At 49.0% G+C, this 19,347-nt stretch overlaps 1 protein-coding gene across 2 annotated transcripts in view; it reads right to left on the reverse strand.

Moving 5' to 3' along the window:
- Window positions 1–18,329: 18,329 nt before the first annotated feature.
- Window positions 18,330–19,347, reverse strand: part of DLGAP2 (DLG associated protein 2) — a 151,901-nt gene continuing 150,883 nt past the window's right edge. Inside the window, exon 12 of one of the 2 annotated variants that reach the window (XM_007467334.1) lies at window positions 18,330–18,581. In XM_007467334.1, coding sequence (XP_007467396.1) covers window positions 18,363–18,581 — 219 coding nt within the window. In that variant the 3' untranslated portion in view covers window positions 18,330–18,362. The remainder of the gene's footprint in view (window positions 18,582–19,347) is intronic. The other variant, XM_007467333.1, reaches the window with a different exon arrangement.

The raw sequence follows: 19,347 nt of genomic DNA on the forward strand, positions 1-19,347 counted from the left end.
TTTTGGTAACAGACATTAAATTATCAACAAGCAGGAAGCAGGAGAAGACTGTGGGGCACCCAAGGCTGGCCTGGAACTGTGGTGCAGCTGGGGGGGGGGGCAATGTGATGAATCTGGGCGCCACTGGGGACCTGTCAGGTGGGGGAGGGCAGGGGCTGTCTGGATCCGTGGGGAGACTCCTGTTTTAGGCTAAATCACTCTGAGCTCAGTCATGTGAGACACGGAAGAATTTAAACATTAAATTGTAAACTCCGCACATAAAGCACCTTGGGGCCAGACAGCCACCACTGTGTGGGGCGTCCCTGCAGGCGCTGCACCCTGAGCCCCGTGCAGGGTGCTCCGGGTAGTCGCAGGGGTTCCGTGTGAGGGTTACGTTTGAGCCCAGTGGCTCAGACCCTCGTTCAGTGTCCACTACGTGCTGGTTAGGCCGTCGCTGGGGTGGAAACGTGAAGTGATGTTTTGGCATCACTCGCTGCCTCCCAAGAGCTCCTGGTCCAGGAGAAAAAGAGGCATCTCCACCCATTTATCCCATACGGCCTGCTATAGATTGAGTGTGTGTGTGTCCCCAAAGTTCATACGTGGACTCCTAACCCCCAAGGTGGTGGTGGTGGGAGGGCGCCTTTGGGAGGTGATGAGGTCATTAGGGTGGAGCCCCCATGATGGGACCAGTGCCCTGATAAGAGCTCTCTCTCTCCACCCCCATCCCCTCCCTGCCACCTGAGGACACAGGGAGAAGGTGCCATCGATGAACCTGGAAGGGGGTCTGTCTGTCCTCAACAGACACGGGATCTGGACGTCCAGCCTCCAGAATGTGAGCAGTAAATGTCTGCCGTTTAAGCCCCCAACCTCTGGGGTAGTTACAGCAGCCAGAGCTAAGACACGGGTGCAGCCAGCGTGTACCCATGACCACATCTCTGTCTGTATCTGTCATTCTATTTAGAACGTGTATGTATACTATCTGCATACAATAAGGAAATCAGTGCAGAGAAATTGTGTGTTCACACTGCTGAGAAGTGTCCAGCCGGGAGGCAGGCTCAGACCCTCCCGCCTGCACTCAGGACACAGTCCCTCTCACTTTAGGGTCCTGTCGGTGTCCTGGGGCTGCTGTAACCAAGTGCTACAACTGGGCGGCTTAGAGCAACAGGGATTTATTTTCTCACAGCTCTGGGGGCCGAGCTCCCTTGGGAGGCGCAGGGGAGGGTCTGTTCCAGGCCTCCCTCCTGGCTGGTGGCAGCACACTGCCCGTCCTCACGTGCTGTGTCCAGACCCCCTTTTCATAAGGACACGTGTCATATTGCACTAGGACCTACCTAATGACTTCATTTTAACTTGATCACCTCTATAAATACCCTATTTCTAAATAAGGTCACATTCTGAGGTGCCAGGGGTTAGGACCCAACGTATCTATTCTGGGGGGTACGGGGGGCAATTCAACCTGTAACGGGATCCTCCACAGAAACCCAGGGATCCTACCTAATCCACATCCCGTCTCCACTAGATGATGCTGAGAACAAAGCTTTCATACCCAGGAGGCTAGCTTTACCACTGAACTTTCGTGGCTGCATGCATTTGGTAAACTTCAGAAGCATTAAGACTGTGTTTCAATTTCATGGTTTCACCTTCAGAACATTTAATTACTGCACCATATCCTTGGACGATATAGAATTCATAGAAATTTAAGTCAATTCCAAATATCCTTGGAACTTCACTTTATATGAAAATAATTCATGAATGAACGCGTTGCCCGGGGTTGTTGTGAGTTTCAGGGCCTGGTTCACCCAGCTGGGCCGCGAGGCAGCCAGGCAAGAGGGCGTGCTCGTCTCTGGCTGGTTCCGTGGAGTCAGCAGACACATGACTCACAGTCATAAGCTGGGGGCCGGGGGGCGGAGGGGGACCCTGCCCTGCTGCTGGGCCCCAGGCCCTCACATCTGGGGGCAGGGGAGGGTGGCCGGTAATTCCGGCTGGTTCAAGCAGGAAGCACTTTGCAGTCAGTCCTGGGAGGGGAGGGGAGATTCTGGTTTGTGGGGGTACAACCTCTCATGTCTGGGGGGACGCTAGGGATCCCTGTCCTGTCCTCTTTTCCTCCCTATTGGCCTCGATATCCTTCCTTTCTTTTTCTTTCTCTTTTTTAACATCTTTATTGGAGTACAGTTGCTTTACATTGTTGTGTTAGTTTCTGCTGTATGACAAAGTGAATCAGGTATATGTACACATGTGTCCCCATATCCCCTCCCTTTTGCATCTCCCTCCCACCCTCCCTATCCCCCCCCTCTAGGTGGTCAGTTCTCTTCCTTTGGGGTTTGAGGCAGAACAAGAGGAAAAGGTCGGGGTGGGCATGAGCAAACACGAGAAGAGAAAGTGCAGGAATGGGGCTTTCCTGAGAACAGTGCCTTCTCAGCAGCTATCCCTGGCGACTGGACAGGCGACTCAGGACTCGGGCAGCTCAAGGGGGCGGGGAGCCTCCTCCCCACGTGTGGAATGTCCCTGTGTTTTGGTCAAGCTTCAATTCCAGCGTGGTGGATCCCCAGGTACCCTGTAGGCACCGAACATGGAGAGCTGGGGGCACAGAGAGCTGTGGCCGGTAACCCGGCCACAGGGTCACCCCAGAGCGACGACAGCTGAGGCCACAGCCGAGGTCGCCGTCACCCTCGAAAAATGTTTGGAACTACGGAGTCGGGACTTTGGTTTTGTTTTGCAGAAAGTATTAGGTTGGAGAGAGAGCCATGAGATGTTCTTTTTTGTTGTTGTTGTTAATGTTGAGCCTTCTTTTTAATTAATTAATTTTTTAATTTTTGGCTGTGTTGGGTCTTCGTTTCTGTGCGAGGGCTTTCTCTAGATGTGGCAAGCGGGGGCCGCTCTTCATCGCGGTGCCTGGGCCTCTCCCTGTCGCGGCCTCTCTCGTTGCCGAGCACAGGCTCCAGGCGCAGGCTCAGCGGCCACGGCTCACGGGCCTAGTTGCTCCGCGGCATGTGGGATCTCCCCAGACCAGGGCTTGACCCCGTGTCCCCTGCATTGGCAGGCAGACTCTCAACCACTGCGCCACCAGGGAAGCCCCGCCATGCGATGTTCTTACAAACTATCAGAGACTTAAGATTTAAACCCCTTCAAGCATCAAAACAACCCACAAGGAAGCTGGAGCAGGCAGGCGCAGCCTCACGTCTGGGCCGTCACCTGGGAGTTCCAGCAGCAACACGCAGTCCTGAAGCGAAAGGAGAGTTTCCAGCAGCGCTGACTGAGCAGCCGCGTGTCCGGGGGCTGCACCTCGGGCCACAAGGGCTAGAGTTAGGGGGTGTCTCCACCACCTCTATCCACCGCAGCGCTGAGTCTGCTTGGGGAGCACATTTCATCATCCTGGAAAAGGACGATGCATTTCGCCCTGAAGTCACCAGGGCTCACCCAGTGTTTGCTCGGTGCTTCCTGTGGGCCCGGCTCGGGGGCCCCGAGAAGCTGTTTGGCTTTTCTTGAGATTTTTTTTTTTCCTCCTGGCCCTTTAGGGAGAACTTTGGCGCTCACAGGTCACGCCTGCACTTCGCTCCCCGTGCCGCGGTGTCAGAGGTCCCCGCCGCCGGCCCGGCCCCCGTCTGCGCACCGTCTCCCGTGACGCGACCCCTCCCCTGTGCCGCAACCATGCCTGCGACTCTCCATCTTCCCGAGCTGCCGCTCTGCCCCAGTGAAACACTCACGCCCACGCCTCTCCCCGCCAGCCCCTGGCAAACCCAGGACTTTCGAGTATTTCTGCGCAGCTCGTGTCTGTGACCAAGCTGCTGGGGCACCAGCCGTCCCCACGCCCCCGGCCGGAAGCGCCAGCACAAGCGCTGAGCGCGGCCCCCCTGCCCCCGCGTGCCGCCCCGGATCCCAGGGTGGGCGGAGCTGGGCGCACCCCAGGCGGGGAGGGACAGGCGGCAGGGACGCAGGGACCATACCCAGCGCTCGCTCAGCTGGGGGGGTGGGGGTGGGGGTGGGAGGGGGATGGGGAAGAAGGAGAAGGGAAGCACAGTTAACTGGGACCCCCTCTTGCCCTGCCCCCCCCCCCCAAGTACCTTCCGGCACCTGAGACTTTTCTCCCTGGCTTTGGTTTCGGGCGGTCTGACTGAGGTCGCCCAGGTGCGACTTGTATTTACCCGTCTTAGTGGTACAGCTGCCTCTTGTAGCTTCACGCCTTTGATTGGTTTTGAAGGATGTCATCGGCCGTTTTCTCGTCCTCTTGCGGGACCCCGATGGCACGCACATCCCACCTGCTCGCCTGGTGCCGCTGCCCTCGAGGTGGCCCTCACGCTCTGCTCGGCTCCACGACCGCTGTCTCCGCGCGTCTGCGACCCTATAAATTCTTCCCCTTCGGTACATGCGATCGGCCTTAGAGTTCTCATTTTCGGTTATTACAGTTTTTTCTTTCTAGAATTTCCACGTGATTCTCTGTATATGATTTTCACTTCTCTAGCGAGACTCTCCGTCTGCTCTGAACACAGAATCATATGACTTTTTAAGCAACATCTCATAACTCTGATTCTGGAACTTCCCACGAAACTGCTTTTACTGTCTGGTCTTATCTCTTGGTTTCTGATAATTTTTTCTGGTGTTATGTCTGCCAACAAATGTTTAACTGAATGTTGATTATTGCATCTGAAAACACTGTAGAGATAGTTTGAGGATCTGGACGTATTTTTCTTTCACTCTTGGCAGGCACGTGGGTGGGGCGAATCATTTTAATCCAGTCAGGATTGAATCCAGTCGGGGCTGGGTTTCAGGGTTTTTGTATCTTGTTTTTGGTGAACTATTCAGATAGTGAATAGTGCATATGTTTTGTGTTTAGAATTGTGAATTGGAAATTACTTTGTACGCTTGGTTCAGACAGACTGGAGGAATGCGAGCTCAGGTATTAACATGCTCGAATTGTGGCAGCAAGTAAGTCAGCGAAGGATCAGCCCGACTGTGCAGTCCGGGCCCCGGGGCTGGGGGCACAGGCTCGCAGATGGCGGAGGAGGTTTGGTGAGGGGGTGAGCCTACGGGACCAGCTGTGAGGTGCTGAGCACCTGCCGGAGGGGACTCAGCTGTGTCACCTACGTTACCTTAAGGCTCAGCACAATTCCTTATGAGTTCTAATTTTTCTTCTTTTACAAGAACAAAGCAACCAAATTAGAGTGGGGAATGGTCCTTGTTAATCTCCGGCCTTGAGACCCAGCCTGGGCTCAGGTAAAACAGGAACTGGGTGTTATCCTAACCTTTCCCATTTTGTGCCTACATCCACTCTCTATCCTCCCCACCCGTTTCTCCTTTTCTCCTTTCTTCCCCCGAAATGTAGAATGATTAAAACATTTGAAATATGAACAAGGCCCTACTGTATAGCACAGGGAACTCCACTCAATATTCTGTAATAATCTAAATGGGAAAAGAATCTGAAAAAGGATAGATACATGTGTATGTATAACTAGAACACTTTGCTGTATACCTGAAACTAACACAACACTGTACATCAACTATGCTCCAATTTTAAAAAAAGTAAAAAAAAAAAATCTGAAACATGAATGTGGACTTGAAATAGTTTATGAGTTAAACCAAAAGTTAAATCTGTGCACTTCCCTGGTGGCGCAGTGGTTAAGAATCCACCTGCCAATGCAGGGGATACAGGTTCGAGCCCTGGTCTGGGAAGATCCCACATGCCATGGAGCAACTAAGCCTGTGCGCCATACGCAACTACTGAGCATGCGCTCTAGAGCCCGCGAGCCACAACTACTGAGCCCGCGTGCCACAACTACTGAAGCCTGCGTGCCTAGAGCTCGTGCTCCGCGGCAAGAGAAGCCACCGCAATGAGAAGCCCGCGCACCGCAATGAAGAGTAGCCCCCACTCGCCATAACTAGAGAAAGCCTGTGTGCAGCAACGAAGACCCAACGCAGCCAAAAATAAATAAATTAATTAATTAAAAAAAACAAAAACAAGAATTAAATCTGTGAAATATATAGCCCGCAAGGTACTGTGCAAACTCCCCGACTAGCTGTAGACAGCACGGGTGCCCGATTCATCTCCGTCTACAATGCCTTCTGCCCAGAGACGCTCCCTCTGCAGCAGGAGTAAGAGGGCTGTTCGTGGAAGAGACCCTGTGGGGTGAACACTTTGGCCCAGTGTCAACTGATAAATATTTTCTGCACAAGACATGGCTGCTTACAGGCAACAGTTACCGGTTGATTTTGACTAGGGATTAAAATAAAAGATTTGTCGTTTCCTACTATACCGATCGTATTAATTTTCTTATTAATCCAACATGGGGTTTGCTTTCTGAGTCATCTCCTGTCAGTTCAGAGAATTGCTAGTTACAGAATATAATCCTTATTTCACGTTTTCCAGGGTGACTATAACTTGGTGACAGCTTGTATCAAACTGCTCACATTTTGAAGTATAATGTTGTTTTACCAGCCCCTGTTTATTCAACATCCTTGAACAAAGATCGATATAAAAATGACACTGGCTTTACATATTTAACTAAAAAATCGGTGTTTAATTTCAGCGTTTACAGCTGAGCCTCAGGAGGCCTGCTGCCCTCTAGTGGACGATCCTTGAGCTGCAATGCTCTTCACCTGTGATCTGGTGAATCCAGCTCCATTCACTGCAGCCAAAAATACCCCTGTATCCCCAGCAACCGTTAATGAGTTGTCGCTGAAGTTGTGCTGTGTGCAGCTCCTTATTATGCATAAATATGCAAAGTAGATTTGCTGGGTGTCAGTTACTTAATTCAAATGAAGATGCCTGTCCAGTCTCTTCTTGGTTATTATGGAGGAAGCAGCCTTGCGCGTGTGCAGCAAATTGCTAACCTCAAAAGCCAAGTCCCTGTGTCACCTTGGGAAGCTTCCATCCATCCTGCTTCAAATGGGGGTGCCCTGACACTATTTCCTAGGGAGCCTGCTGTGGGGATGAGGGCTGTGGAAGGCTCTACAACTTTGCTTGGTTTAATATCTTACGAAACTACTTTCTTCTTTGCATAGTTAAAACAAGCTCTTACAAGAGCTAAACATTTCCTAAGTTTTTACGAAATTACAGGTCCAATACCCTGAGTGAGCACGGGATCACCTAGAAAGGCTGGACGTGGAGAATTTGGGGGGCACCACAGAAGGTCAAAGATTCATCAGGATGAGACTGTAATGTTTATGAAGGAAAGTCACATGTAAGAGGAGTTCTGTCCAAGGACCCTCTACCACCTGCGTGGTGTGCGAGCCTCGCCAGCTGGGGGCCAGCTGACCCGACCTGCACACAAGGTCTGGCCTCCCCCTGGGGCTCAGATCACAGGGGCCCAGCAGACTCGACCTGGCAGGGGCCACAGGAAGGGAATCATGGGGGAAAGTGGGGTTTGAAACAGAGAAAAGGCAACGGGAGAAACAGAGTAAAAAACCTGTCGCCCAATGATCTCGGCACGGGCACCTGGTATCTTGGCAGTTGCAGAACAAATGCTCACAGCAGGGAAGCCACGCTCCGGGCCCGTCCCCCCCACCCCACGTGTGGGGTGTGCCATGAGGGCGATGCCCTGACTGCTGCTTCCGGGGCCATCGCTCAGGGCCCAGCTCGCTGTTCACGGCCTGGAGGGTGAGGCAGCGTCTCCCGCGGAGACGAAGAGCATCCCTCCTGAGCGCTGTCTATGCGACCAGGGCCCCCAATTCACTGCCCCTCAGCCATGCCACCAACACTGCACACACAGCATCCACCCACCACCTCGCGTGGCCCCTCGGAAGTCGGGGTAAAGGAACCACAGGCCAGGGCTCACACCGTTCCCGGTGAGGGGAGCAACGAAGTTTCGGATTTGAGCATCACCGATGAACCAGCAACAGGCTAGTTACTAGCTTGTAAGCAAAGAACATCTGTGACCTGTCACAGACCCAACACCCTCTGAGAGAAAATCTGTCTTGTAGTTGAACATAAGTGCTAGGTCCATAACTCTCTCTCTCTTTTAAAATGACAGTATCTCCAGCGTGGTGCCCAGGGCATAAATGTTGTGCCGACACAGGCAGGACCTCAGCTCCCGAAGAGGCTGGATGCTTCCAGCAGGGGCTGTGTGTGGAGAGACCGAGGGGGTGGCAGGGAGAGACTGGAGAAAGGGGCTGGAGGACCTGGGCCTCAGAGAGAGGAGGCGTCCCTTGGGGCCTCTCAGCACCCCGGTGTCTGTTGCAAGACTGGGCCCCGGGAGAGGCGAAGGGGGCTGCGGGGATGCACACGAGGGTCCCACATGGTCTGCATCGTCCCTGAGTCTCGGCTTTGCAAAGCCTGTTGTGGGTATTTTCACACTCTCAATTGTAGAAAACCATAGCGGTGGAATGAGATGGTTTGGAAATGGATTTTCACAGGCACTGGACTCTAATTGTTTGGGGGAAATCCATCTAGTCGATTTTTTTTTTTTTTTTTTTGGGGTTCGCGGGCCTCTCACTGCTGTGGCCTCTCCCGCCGCGGACGCACAGGTTCAGTGGCCAAGGCTCACGGGCCCAGCCGCTCCACGGCATGTGGGATCTTCCCGGACCGGGGCACGAACCCGTGTCCCCTGCATCGGCAGGCGGACTCTCAACCACTGCGCCACCAGGGAAGCCCCATCTAGTCGATTTTAAAGTAGCGCAGAAGTTGCAGCGAGCACTCCCGGGAATTTGAAGGGGTGTTATTTGTCTGGAGGCCAAAGCTTAAAGCTTTGAAAACCTTTGTTTCTTTCCTGACATAGCATCTGTGTAACAATTCTCTGAACGTATTAAGTGATGATAAGTGAAGAGCTAACAAAACAAAAATAAACAAAAGGAGTAGAAATCTTTCCAACATCCTACTTTTCACAAAGCAACTCATTTAAAACTTCAAATAATGGAAAACAAGCTGAAAACATCCAAACTGTGGTATCTGACTTTTCTAATCATTGCTTCTTGCATTGATGTTGTTGCTTTAGTTCATAGGCTATTTTGGTGGAAAGTACAGAGTTCCCACATAATTCTTCACCCTTCCTCCCAGTTCCCCTGTTAACACCCTCATGGATGTGCTACATTTGTTACAACTGACGAACTAATATGAATACATTTAAAATGAATATCATACAACTTTCCATGCACTTTTACTGACACCTGGGAAAACAGCATTAAGCCGTATGTGGATAAAAGCGTAAAGTTTTCAATGAAATGCCGAGTAAATGAAAACTTTCACGGAAGGATTGTGGGACTAAAAAAGAAAAACGTATAAAGCTTTCTTTTTGCTAGTTATAGGTATGTTATAGCAAGAAGCAGGGTGATCACCTAATTTACGACAAAGGAGGCTAGAATATACAGTGGAGAAAAGACAGCCTCTTCAATAAGTGGTGCTGGGAAAACTGGACAGCTACATGTAAAAGAATGAAACTAGAACACTCCCTAACATCCTACACAAAAATAAACTCCAAATGGATTAAAGACCTAAATCTAAGACCAGATTCTATAAAACTCTTAGAGGAAAACATAGGCAGAACACCCTCTGACATAAATCACAGCAAGATCTTTTTTGATCCATCTCCTGGAGTAATGACAATAAACATAAAAACAAACAAATGGGACCTAGTTGAACTTAGAAGGTTTTGCACAGCAAAGAAAACCATAAACAAAACAAAAAGACAACCCACAGAATGGGAGAGAATATTTGCAAATGAAGCAACCGAAAAGGGACTAATCTCCAAAATATACAAACAGCTCATGCAGCCCAATATCAAAAAAAACAAACAACCCAATCAAAAAATGGGCAGAAGCTCTAAATAGACATTTCCCCAAAGAAGACATACAGATGGCCAAGAGGCACATGGAAAGATGCTCAACGTCACTCTTCATCAGGGAAATGCGAGTCAAAACTACAATGAGGTATCACCTCACACCAGTCAGAATGGGCATCATCAAAAACTCTACAAACGATAAATGCTGGAGAGGGTGTGGAGAAAAGGGAACCCTATTGCACTGTTGGTGGGAATGTAAATTGATACAGCCACTATGGAGAACAGTATGGAGGTTCCTTAAAAAACTAAACATAGAGTTACCATACGACCCAGCAATCCCACTCCTGGCATATATCCAGAGAAAACCATAATTCAAAATGATACATGTACCCCAATGCTCATTGCAGCACTATTTACAATAGCCAGGACATGCAAGCAACCTATACGTCCATCGATGGAGGAATGGATAAAGAAGATGTACCACATATGTACAATGGAATATTACTCAGCCATAAAAAGAATGAAATCATGCCATTTGCAGCAACACTGATAGACCTAGAGATTGTCGTACTGAGTGAAGTAAGTCAGGCAGAGAAAGACAAATACCATGTTATCGCTTATATGTGGAATCTAAAAAAATGGTACAAATGAACCTATTTACAAAACAGAAATAGAGTCACAGATGTAGAAAACAAACTTAAGGTTACCAGGGTGTGAGGGGAGGGATAAATTGGGAGATTGGGATTGACCTATACACACTACGATACATAAAATAAATAACTAATAAGGACCTACTGTGTAGCACAGGGAACTCTTCTCAATACTCTGTAATGGCCTATATGGGAAAAGAATCTAAAAAAGAGTAGATATATGTATATGTATAACTGATTCGCTTTGCTGTACACCCGAAACTAACACAACACTGTAAATCAACTATACTGCAATAGAAAGTAATAAAAAAAAATAAAGTAGGGTGAGTGAAGGCTAAAATATTAGGTATGTGCTCTCAGTTATTTAGAAATGGTTTCTCTTAACTGAAAACTTATAAATCATGATTGTTCTCAGGCGAGTTGAACGGAAAGGATTCGTAGATGGGTTCAGTTTCCCGAACAGTCCTTAACGCGGAACTCACGAGCCTCGGCAGGAATTCTCAACGGACGGCACACAACTCACCGACGGAAATCAGACCACAGTCTCACCCGTCCTGACTACAGACTTTTTTTCTCCATCTTGCCGCCGCCATCAACTTACCTCGAAACGTCAGCGAGGCCGGAGCTGGTGGAAGGAAGAACGCAGTTTGCAAAGAGACGGGAAGCAAGTCCGGGGTGAACATGGGGCAGGTGCCGAGGAGCCTGGTCGCCGCCCCCCCCTAGACGGTCCATGCTTCCTGTAGGGCTGGAGGGAGAGGCTCAAAGGGGGAGCCGCCTGCACTGACCTCCTGCGAAAGCCAAGGAGCCAGAGGCACGGAGGCGGCAGAAGCCACGGGAAAGCAGGGATTCCCAGCATGCAGCGCGAGACTAATTGGCAACAGGCAGGAGAAGGAAGCACAGGTGCCGTCGATCACGCTGATGCGAGAAGAGCTACCCAAGCAGAGCGGCGCCCAACCCGCGCCCACCCAGGGGCTCTTCCCCGCCGCGGCCTGGGGGTTCCGCGGAGACAGCATCCCCCGCTCCCTGAGCCTGAGTGGCAGACCCCACACGTGCCCTGACACGCCTCTTGTCCTGCAACGCAAGAGAATCTAAAACAAGCATTAACTGGCTACCGTCGTACTTACTAGTTTTAAGCTCATTTTCATCTGTGCCATTTTTTGCATCCATAGGAAACCTGTCGCCTTAATAAATGTCCGTTTCTTTTTAGCAGGTAGAGGAGGTGAGTCTATTTCAACAAGGAAGTATATACTGGGGGAAGGGTGCAGTTCTCCGGATAAGACTCTTTGGTCTATATAATTATTCTGAGTTTAAAATCACACGAGAATTCACTCCAATAAAAAGTAGACATTACTTTTCTCAAAAAATTTAATTGCAGAACTATTTACAGGAGGTGAACATCAACAATACAGAAATCAGATGAGAGAGGCATTATCCTGGAAGAAAAGGTGAGTGCGTTTTTCTTATAATCAGCGGAGAGTGAAAAAAAAGTCAGGAGGAAAAAGAACCCAAATGACACAATCCTTCAATGCCTTAAAGTAAGGACCAACATTCTGAGAAGTTATTGACAAGAAGAAAGAAAGTGTGGTGTGGACTCTGCGTCCTGTACATTCAGCGCAGGCCTCCTGCATGCTAGGAAACAGAATTTATCAAAAGAACCAGAAAAGCATGAGAAAGAGAATTCCATAAAATAGCTTAATTCCAGTGAAGAGTAACTTTGTACAGATGTTGAATATTTGGCACTCTGTTCATCCTCATTGTTGATGTGATCTCATATATATATATATATATATATATATATTTATGTACTTTTTTATTTTTATTTTTTGAAAAACGTTAACAGCTAGTTTCCTGGTTCTAACGTTCCTTGAATTTCTGTAGGAGGCATTTCCTTTAGTCCTTAGGCCACACCTGGGTATTTTGGCATGTGACATGGGGGGGTGGGTGTGTGGACCGCTCTCCGGGCGGGGAGGACCCGCACGGGAGGAAAGTGACAGCATCTGGAAATAAGAGTTCAAAAGTAGCCTAGGATTCACTACGGGCGAGGGGAAACTTTTTGAATTCAGCAAACCAGTTATAAAGTGGAGGGAGAGAGATGTACTGAGCCCTTTAAGTGATATGATAGTAGTCAAGCTATGGGCTGGGCCGTGGCGGGGTGAGATGGGCAGGGGGGTGTCAAAGAGCGGGTGAATGGCACCTGTGAGGTACCACAGACAGCCTTGGAGCTCCCTTCTTGCCTGTTCACCAGCACGAACCGACATCCTCTCCCTGGTCCGCTTGAAAGACAGAAATGCGTACACGGCTCTGGCAGAGACCTTTCCTTTCGCCGCCACGTCTCCTCCACTGAGGATGTGGACGCTTGCGTTCCGAGGCCCTCAGGTTCAGAATAAGCGCCCATGACGAAGAGTCACATACAATCTAAGAAAGGGAGGTAAACCCCTGTTACCTGTGTGTGTGTGTGTGTATACAAAATCTTTTAAAAAGTAGTGTTGTCGCAGGTAACTAACATTTCCTCTGCAAAGAAGTCATCTGTCAAGGGTGTGAGATTGAAACTTGAAATAATTTCTTTGAATGCTGGATCAAAATGCCAGGGTTAGGACAGCAATTCAGGAAATTAACATGGATTTCTGGATGTTGCAAGAATGAAGAGGTGGAGTTTCCGCGGAGCGTTCCCACGGAGCACTTCACGTCCTCTGAGGTGTGAAACGGGGTCATTATAAAAAGCCAGGCCAGAGGGGCCAGCTTCACAAACCTTCAGCGATTTTGGTATGTCTGATTCCATCCTTGGCACTGTCCCCCATGCTCAGCTTTCTGTTTCCAAATTATTTTTTCTTTCTCACGTTCACGTTTCACTGAAGAGCTCATCATTTCATCTAAGATGACGCTGTGCTTAAGCAGTGGCGAAAACATCACCTCATTCTGGGTGGTGCCTGGTCCTTGTTCGTGGAAACATCTAGAAGTGCTTGCCATCAAAGCCAGAAGAAATGGAGAAAGGCCCCCGGTAGCTCTCCATTTCCAGGCCTTCACGGAGCTCCTGGCAGCCTCCTGCCGAGCCCAGACCGCCCTCTCAGGAGGGGACCGCAGCGTTTGGTGGTCCTGACCATCTCTGAGATGCTCAGGAAGTGACTTGACCTCCGCAAGCACCCGCCACACAGAAGGGGGCCGTGGGCATCAGCTTTATCAAGAACGGACACTTTCACACCTGATTCCAAGGAGCTCAGAGGACGTGAATGTCATCAGTCTTCACAAAATGTCTGTGAGGGCGACGGGGATGGGAGAAAATTGAGACGTGGGGGTCAAGAGAAGTGGCGGCTGATGTAGGAACAGAAGCCGGGCTTCGCATTCGGCTCCAGAACCCTCTGCAGCCACTCTGTGCTAAAGGGCGTTTCCTTAAACCGTAAAAGGGCACGTTTCCCAGCATTGCGTCCACTGCCCACACTTACTACAACTGTCAACTTAGTAAAGGGACCAGGTGGACCCTTGCTGTGAAGGCACAGGGCTCTGACGGGACCTGATGCCGCGAGCTTTACGACAAATGGTGCAGGGGGTGCTGATGAAGCCGCTTCCACGGCTCCAGCCTGGTGGTGAAACGTACCTACTAACCAGCAGTTGCTACAGTCTTGGTTACTTACGCTTGAGGTTTTCTATTTTATTTTCAAATTCTGGAACCCTGTATTCAACCAAAACTTTCAAACAAATGTAAACAAGTATGCAGATAAAAACAAAGGAGAGCCTCAGGGGCTAGTGTATGAAAACCACTGTCTTCAACTACCTGATTAGTATGTTAAATTAGCAGTAAAAAGAAAAAAAAAATCAGTGGTTCAGGCTCTGAGAAGAAAGGAGGTGCCTGGGAAACGTGCACAGGTGAAAGATGTGGGATGGAGCCATTTGGCCCATTGCTGGGAGACGTGACAGGAAGGTCCCACTTTTCAGAAAGGCAGGGAGGCGTGGCATCCAGGTGCCCTCCCCAGGCTGAACCGTTGGGGCTGCCCTTCTCCATCCTAGGTGGGCATGTCCCTACCTCACTGGCCGAAGTTCTTGGAGGCCTCCACTCCCCTGGACCAGGTGTTGGTGACTCTGGCCAGCCTGGGGGCCCACACGTTCCCAAGCTGATTCCAGATGAGGCACGTGGGACCTTCTGGGAACCCGACAGAACCCGGAACGAGGCTGATGGCTCTGCCAGCAAAAAGCAGCTCAGGCCTTGGCCACGTCTCCCTTGAGATGCCCCAGTGGTCTCCAGATCCTCAGGGCGCTCGAGGTCTGTCCGATTTGACCCAGTTACTGCCGATGGGAAAAGGCTTTCTGATGAGGACCGTTCCTCCTTTCTTCTGCTCCCTACTCGCCACTGAAAGCTTTGGCCCAAATCAGGCAGCTGCTTTGAAGAGCCCACATTCAGAGTCACTCCAGGCACTTGGACCAAACGTCTGCAACATGACTTTCCTTTCCAGGCAGAGTCCATCCTGGATCGGGCCGTGGATTTGAGTGAATATGCAACACGGGATCTTTGAACTAAAGTGATGGATACAGTGGCTACTCCACATGGTACTGGGAAAGGCAAACGGGAGCACAGACCCCAAAGGAAATGTTCAAAGCTCATGCATCTGTGGGCTCTGGAATCGTGTTGTCTTCTGGTCATAAATTTGGTCACTTCTACAAGATTTAGCAGGGAGAGTCCCTCTACTTTTAGGGTCACTGACTTGCTGGTTACTTTCTTTTAAAGAGGGAATCTTAAATGTAATCTGTTATTTTTCCTAATACACTTTTCTACTATTTACTGCTGGAAGTCTTTAGTATCGATCTTGAGGTGCAAACATCAACATTTCCTTTTAAACAAAAATGTAATTTTTTGGTATCATACAACAGTTCGCTTCTTCATACCCCATTCTAGGATGGTTCTATAAATTTGCTGAGAAAAAAATGGTAATGATGGTCACTGAGAACAACTACTTTTAAGTTAAAGACAACAAAAACAAATGAAGATGTATGAGATGAATTACATCGAAAGCGCACTTGTGAACAAGTGACATTTGCCTCGTTTGGGTTTTGTTAAACTTTAGGACCCTGTTTATCATACTTGTGTTCTGATTTGGAAAGTTAAGTAGGGCTTTCAGCATGGCAACATCAACTTGTTGGCTGTGAGGAAAATGATTTCTAAAGGGGTACCTGGGTTATAACGGTTATGGGCTGTATCTTCAGGGAACACAAGTCTGTGATCACAGAGAACACGGCACTTTCCATCATAATGTTCCTAGAACATCGTGCATTATCATTTTCAACCATATTCTCAAATCTACGTATAATCTTTTAGTAAAATTATATCCACGACGTGGTGGGACGATCACAGGATGGTTCTATGTCTGTAGAAGTGACTGCAATAAGTTAGTGTGATGGACTAACACAGTATTATAAACAGTTTTATTTTTCTTTACATGTACAATGTGTAAACATGGCTTATCGTCTGCATTTCATGATGGGATGTCACCATGAGAAGGGATATATTGCACTTGGTCGTGTCACACAAACGGGTACCATTCCATCAGACCCAGCCTCAAGCATCCCCCCTGCCCCCCGTCACACGACCTTCTTTGGAACAACGTGGACCAAACAGGGGTTCGTACACGTTCCCCACTTCGCATCAACAACTGATGTCAAATTTAGTTGTAGGTGAATTTCCTCACCAAGGGATGGTTTAGGCCAAGACTTTTGGGGATTTTAAGATAAAAATGAGTCTACAAAACATAAAGAAAATTAATCCAAACCCAGTGAGTACTTTGGTTTAAGTCAGCATCAGAGAACCTGGGATCTAAAATCATTATTGTCTAATTTTATAATTTGTTGGTATATATTTTGTACAAGTCCAAGGAAATGAGATAAAACCCATCAGCTTCCAGGAGAGGCACACGTGAGTAGGTTGGCAAACACGTATGCAGTTTACATTTCCCCATGTGAATGAGTACACACCGAGTTTTCTGTGGTTATTCCTAAAGAACTGTTCGTCTTAATAATACATCATGTTTAGAGTCTAAAATGCCAATGCTTGCAAATACATTTGTCTTTAACATAGTATACTGAATATAGGAAGAAACATCATTATTGTATACTACTCAGGATTTAGGTATTTATTTAGGTAGAAAAAATGTTTAGAATACTCTGGGGGAAATAGGATTCATTTATAGAAGAATATTTCAGGGAATTTTTTTTTTTTTTGCATTTTTCAAGGATATACATTCGTACTGATTTTTGCTTCCAAATATATTTTAAGGCTGTTTGGTAAAATATATACCAGATATGAGGTTCCATTTACAGGGTTTTGTCCTTACAGGGAATTCTTAACTACTCAGCTTTAAAAAAGTAAAACTTTGAAGCTAAACATGCTTTACTATCATCTGTGCTCCTACGAACCCCATGCTTCGTGAAATGTAGAATATGAGGAAAAAGAAAAGCTGCAGGCGTTAAGGCGCGCCCCAGCTGTGCAAGGACCTCACCGAAGGCTCTCATACATTATCAGGCTGCAGGGAGAGCTGGGTGTGTCTTAAAGTGCGAGTCAAGGTAGGAATACAAAGTGCTATGGGGGAGGGTCTGTGCTGCTGGGCTGGGGGCACAGCATTCGGGGGGCCACAGGGGACCCGGCGTTCGGGTGGAAACGCCGCGTCACCTGCTTTTACCTGGAGTCACAGCGAGGACTCTAGTATGGGGTCAAATGGGTAAATCCACAGACGCTTCCTCTGAAGTGATGTCTGAACAGACACACACACCGTCGGATTGGAACAACGGTCACGGCATCTAAATTTCATGAGACGAATGGGAAACCTTCCGTTAGAGACCTTCCTGTTTTTCTCTGGTGCCAATCAGAACCACGAAAACGAAGGGCTTTTGCTGAAGCCCACAGCTGGAAATCACAATGTGCCCTTTTTCTTTTTGTCTAAAACAGGCAAGAAATATATTCTTGACTTTAGCCATACTGCATAGGACAAAAGAATTCTGGAAAAATACAAATGTAAACTACGTTTCTTCTTTACCATTTAAACTGAGAGATACTTACCACTCACACTCATGTTTCTTAAACTTTTTACAACATCACAACTGTCATTTTAAACAAGCAAACTTTTTGTTCTGTTTTGTTCTGTTTTTTAAGGATACCCTGGAAAGTCAACTGACAGAGCATTTGAGAATATATATACATCTATAAAGAAAAGAATCACATGGTGCATAAAGGGTGAAACTTAAAGACAAGAACCATGTGTGACATTTTAAGTTACAAAGGAATAAAAAATAAATGACTCTTTTATCTGAGTGAAGACAACACTTTGCTCTTTTCTACTCCTGCTACAGAAGTGCCAGCCTTTCTTAAGACTCTGCTCTGTTTCCATCTGTCTCTCCCTGTGTGAATGAACATTCAGCTGACTTTCTGACTGTGTAGGTGCTGCGCTGAATATCTGTGGCGGGGGCAGACTTCTCACCCCCCAGGTTTCTGGAGAAGCACACGGCGGGGAGATTGGTGGCTGGAGAGATGACTTCTCATCACCATAGACTTGGCACAGAGAACCACGTGAGGGGTCAGCTGGGTTCAGGGCACGGTGACCCCAGGCCACGGGTGGGGTCTTTCTTTCCTGCACTCAAGCTGTAGCACCTTCCTCTTGGGTGTCTAATGCCTCGAGTGAGTGGTGAGATGCACCCATTCATAGTTTTTTTTTGTTATTCTTGCCTCTAATATCACACAATTTATAAAAATATAAATAACAAAGTGTGAACTGGGTTCCATCTCGAGAGGTGTTCCTCGTACCCCTCTGAGAACAGAGTGGGTATGTCAGGTGTCCCCATGCCTCTCCATCCCTGCTGACGGGAAGCCAGGCCATCCGGGGAGAAGTCGTCGTGGCCATGAGCTCGCAAACCGTGGACGTCAGGGTGTTCCAGGGTGTTTATGGCACAAACACAACAGCCGGGGCGAGCTCGCTGGAGGAGTGACACGGGGATGTGATGCACGGCACGGGTGATGGGAAGAAGGGGAGGGAGGGGCGGGCCCGGGGCCCTAGAGCCGGGTCTGGGCCTCGGGGATATAGATCTCGATGCTGTCGGCCCGCTCGCTGGCCGAGCTCTGGCGGAAGGACGCTGCCCTCTTGGCGGCCGCCAGACGCCTCCGGGCCTCCTGGCGCTGTCTGTCCGGCAGGTCCAGAGACTTCTCTCTGGTGATGGGAAGTTTCCCTTTGGGGGGCTTCTTTGGTATTGGAGGGGGGACCTTTCTTTCCTCCTGAAAAGCATCACAAGTCAAAATTGGGGCAGTCAGAGGAGCCCGACCGTCCCCTCCCCGCTCACAGCCCCACGCCCACCCGAGGCCGCGTGACCCTGCCCGGGGAGGGCCTGCTGTGCCTGCCCCCAGATCCCCGGGGCGGGGGGAGTGTTTACACACGAGGCCGCCGCCCTAGTCTTAGAGTTATTTAGACCCTGTTGCTGGGCGAACACTTGGCAAGTGCTCACAGGCTCACGTTCTTGAGTTTCCCAGGGGTCTCGGAAGATGCCGCTTGACAGCCCTGTCCTACGCGACAGTCTTTTCAACAGACTCCAAGGTCCAAAGTCATGGAAACCTTCTCGCAGGGTGTCCCAGGGAACCGATGTCCAGATTCTCTACTATGGGCCTTAAGCCCTTTGACATGAACTACATATGATGTTTCGCTTACTTGGTAAAAGGATGCAAATAACTATTTCTGACCCTTAGTTCGTGTTCTCAAACAAGTCACCCCAAGATACGTGTATGCCTCTTCCAGAAAGAGAAATGGCACAATTCTGCAGCAAAGGAACACACAATGCTTGCAAGGGTCCTGGTGGAAGGTCTGTGTCCCACACTGTGTTCTCTATTTGCTGTGGCCCCTCGCTAACAAGGCTGGACCTTCCCAGTGGATGGAGGGCGGGAACTCCGCAACCAGTATCCTTGTCAGGAAAGGGGGTGTTACATACGGGGCCCGGATGCTGCCTTTTCTGAGAAGATAGTTGTTGAGGGGGGCACCCACTCCTCTCTT

Source organism: Lipotes vexillifer, unplaced genomic scaffold, assembly GCF_000442215.2.
Source record: "Lipotes vexillifer unplaced genomic scaffold, Lipotes_vexillifer_v1.1 scaffold1222, whole genome shotgun sequence".
Taxonomy (NCBI): Eukaryota; Metazoa; Chordata; class Mammalia; order Artiodactyla; family Lipotidae; genus Lipotes; species Lipotes vexillifer.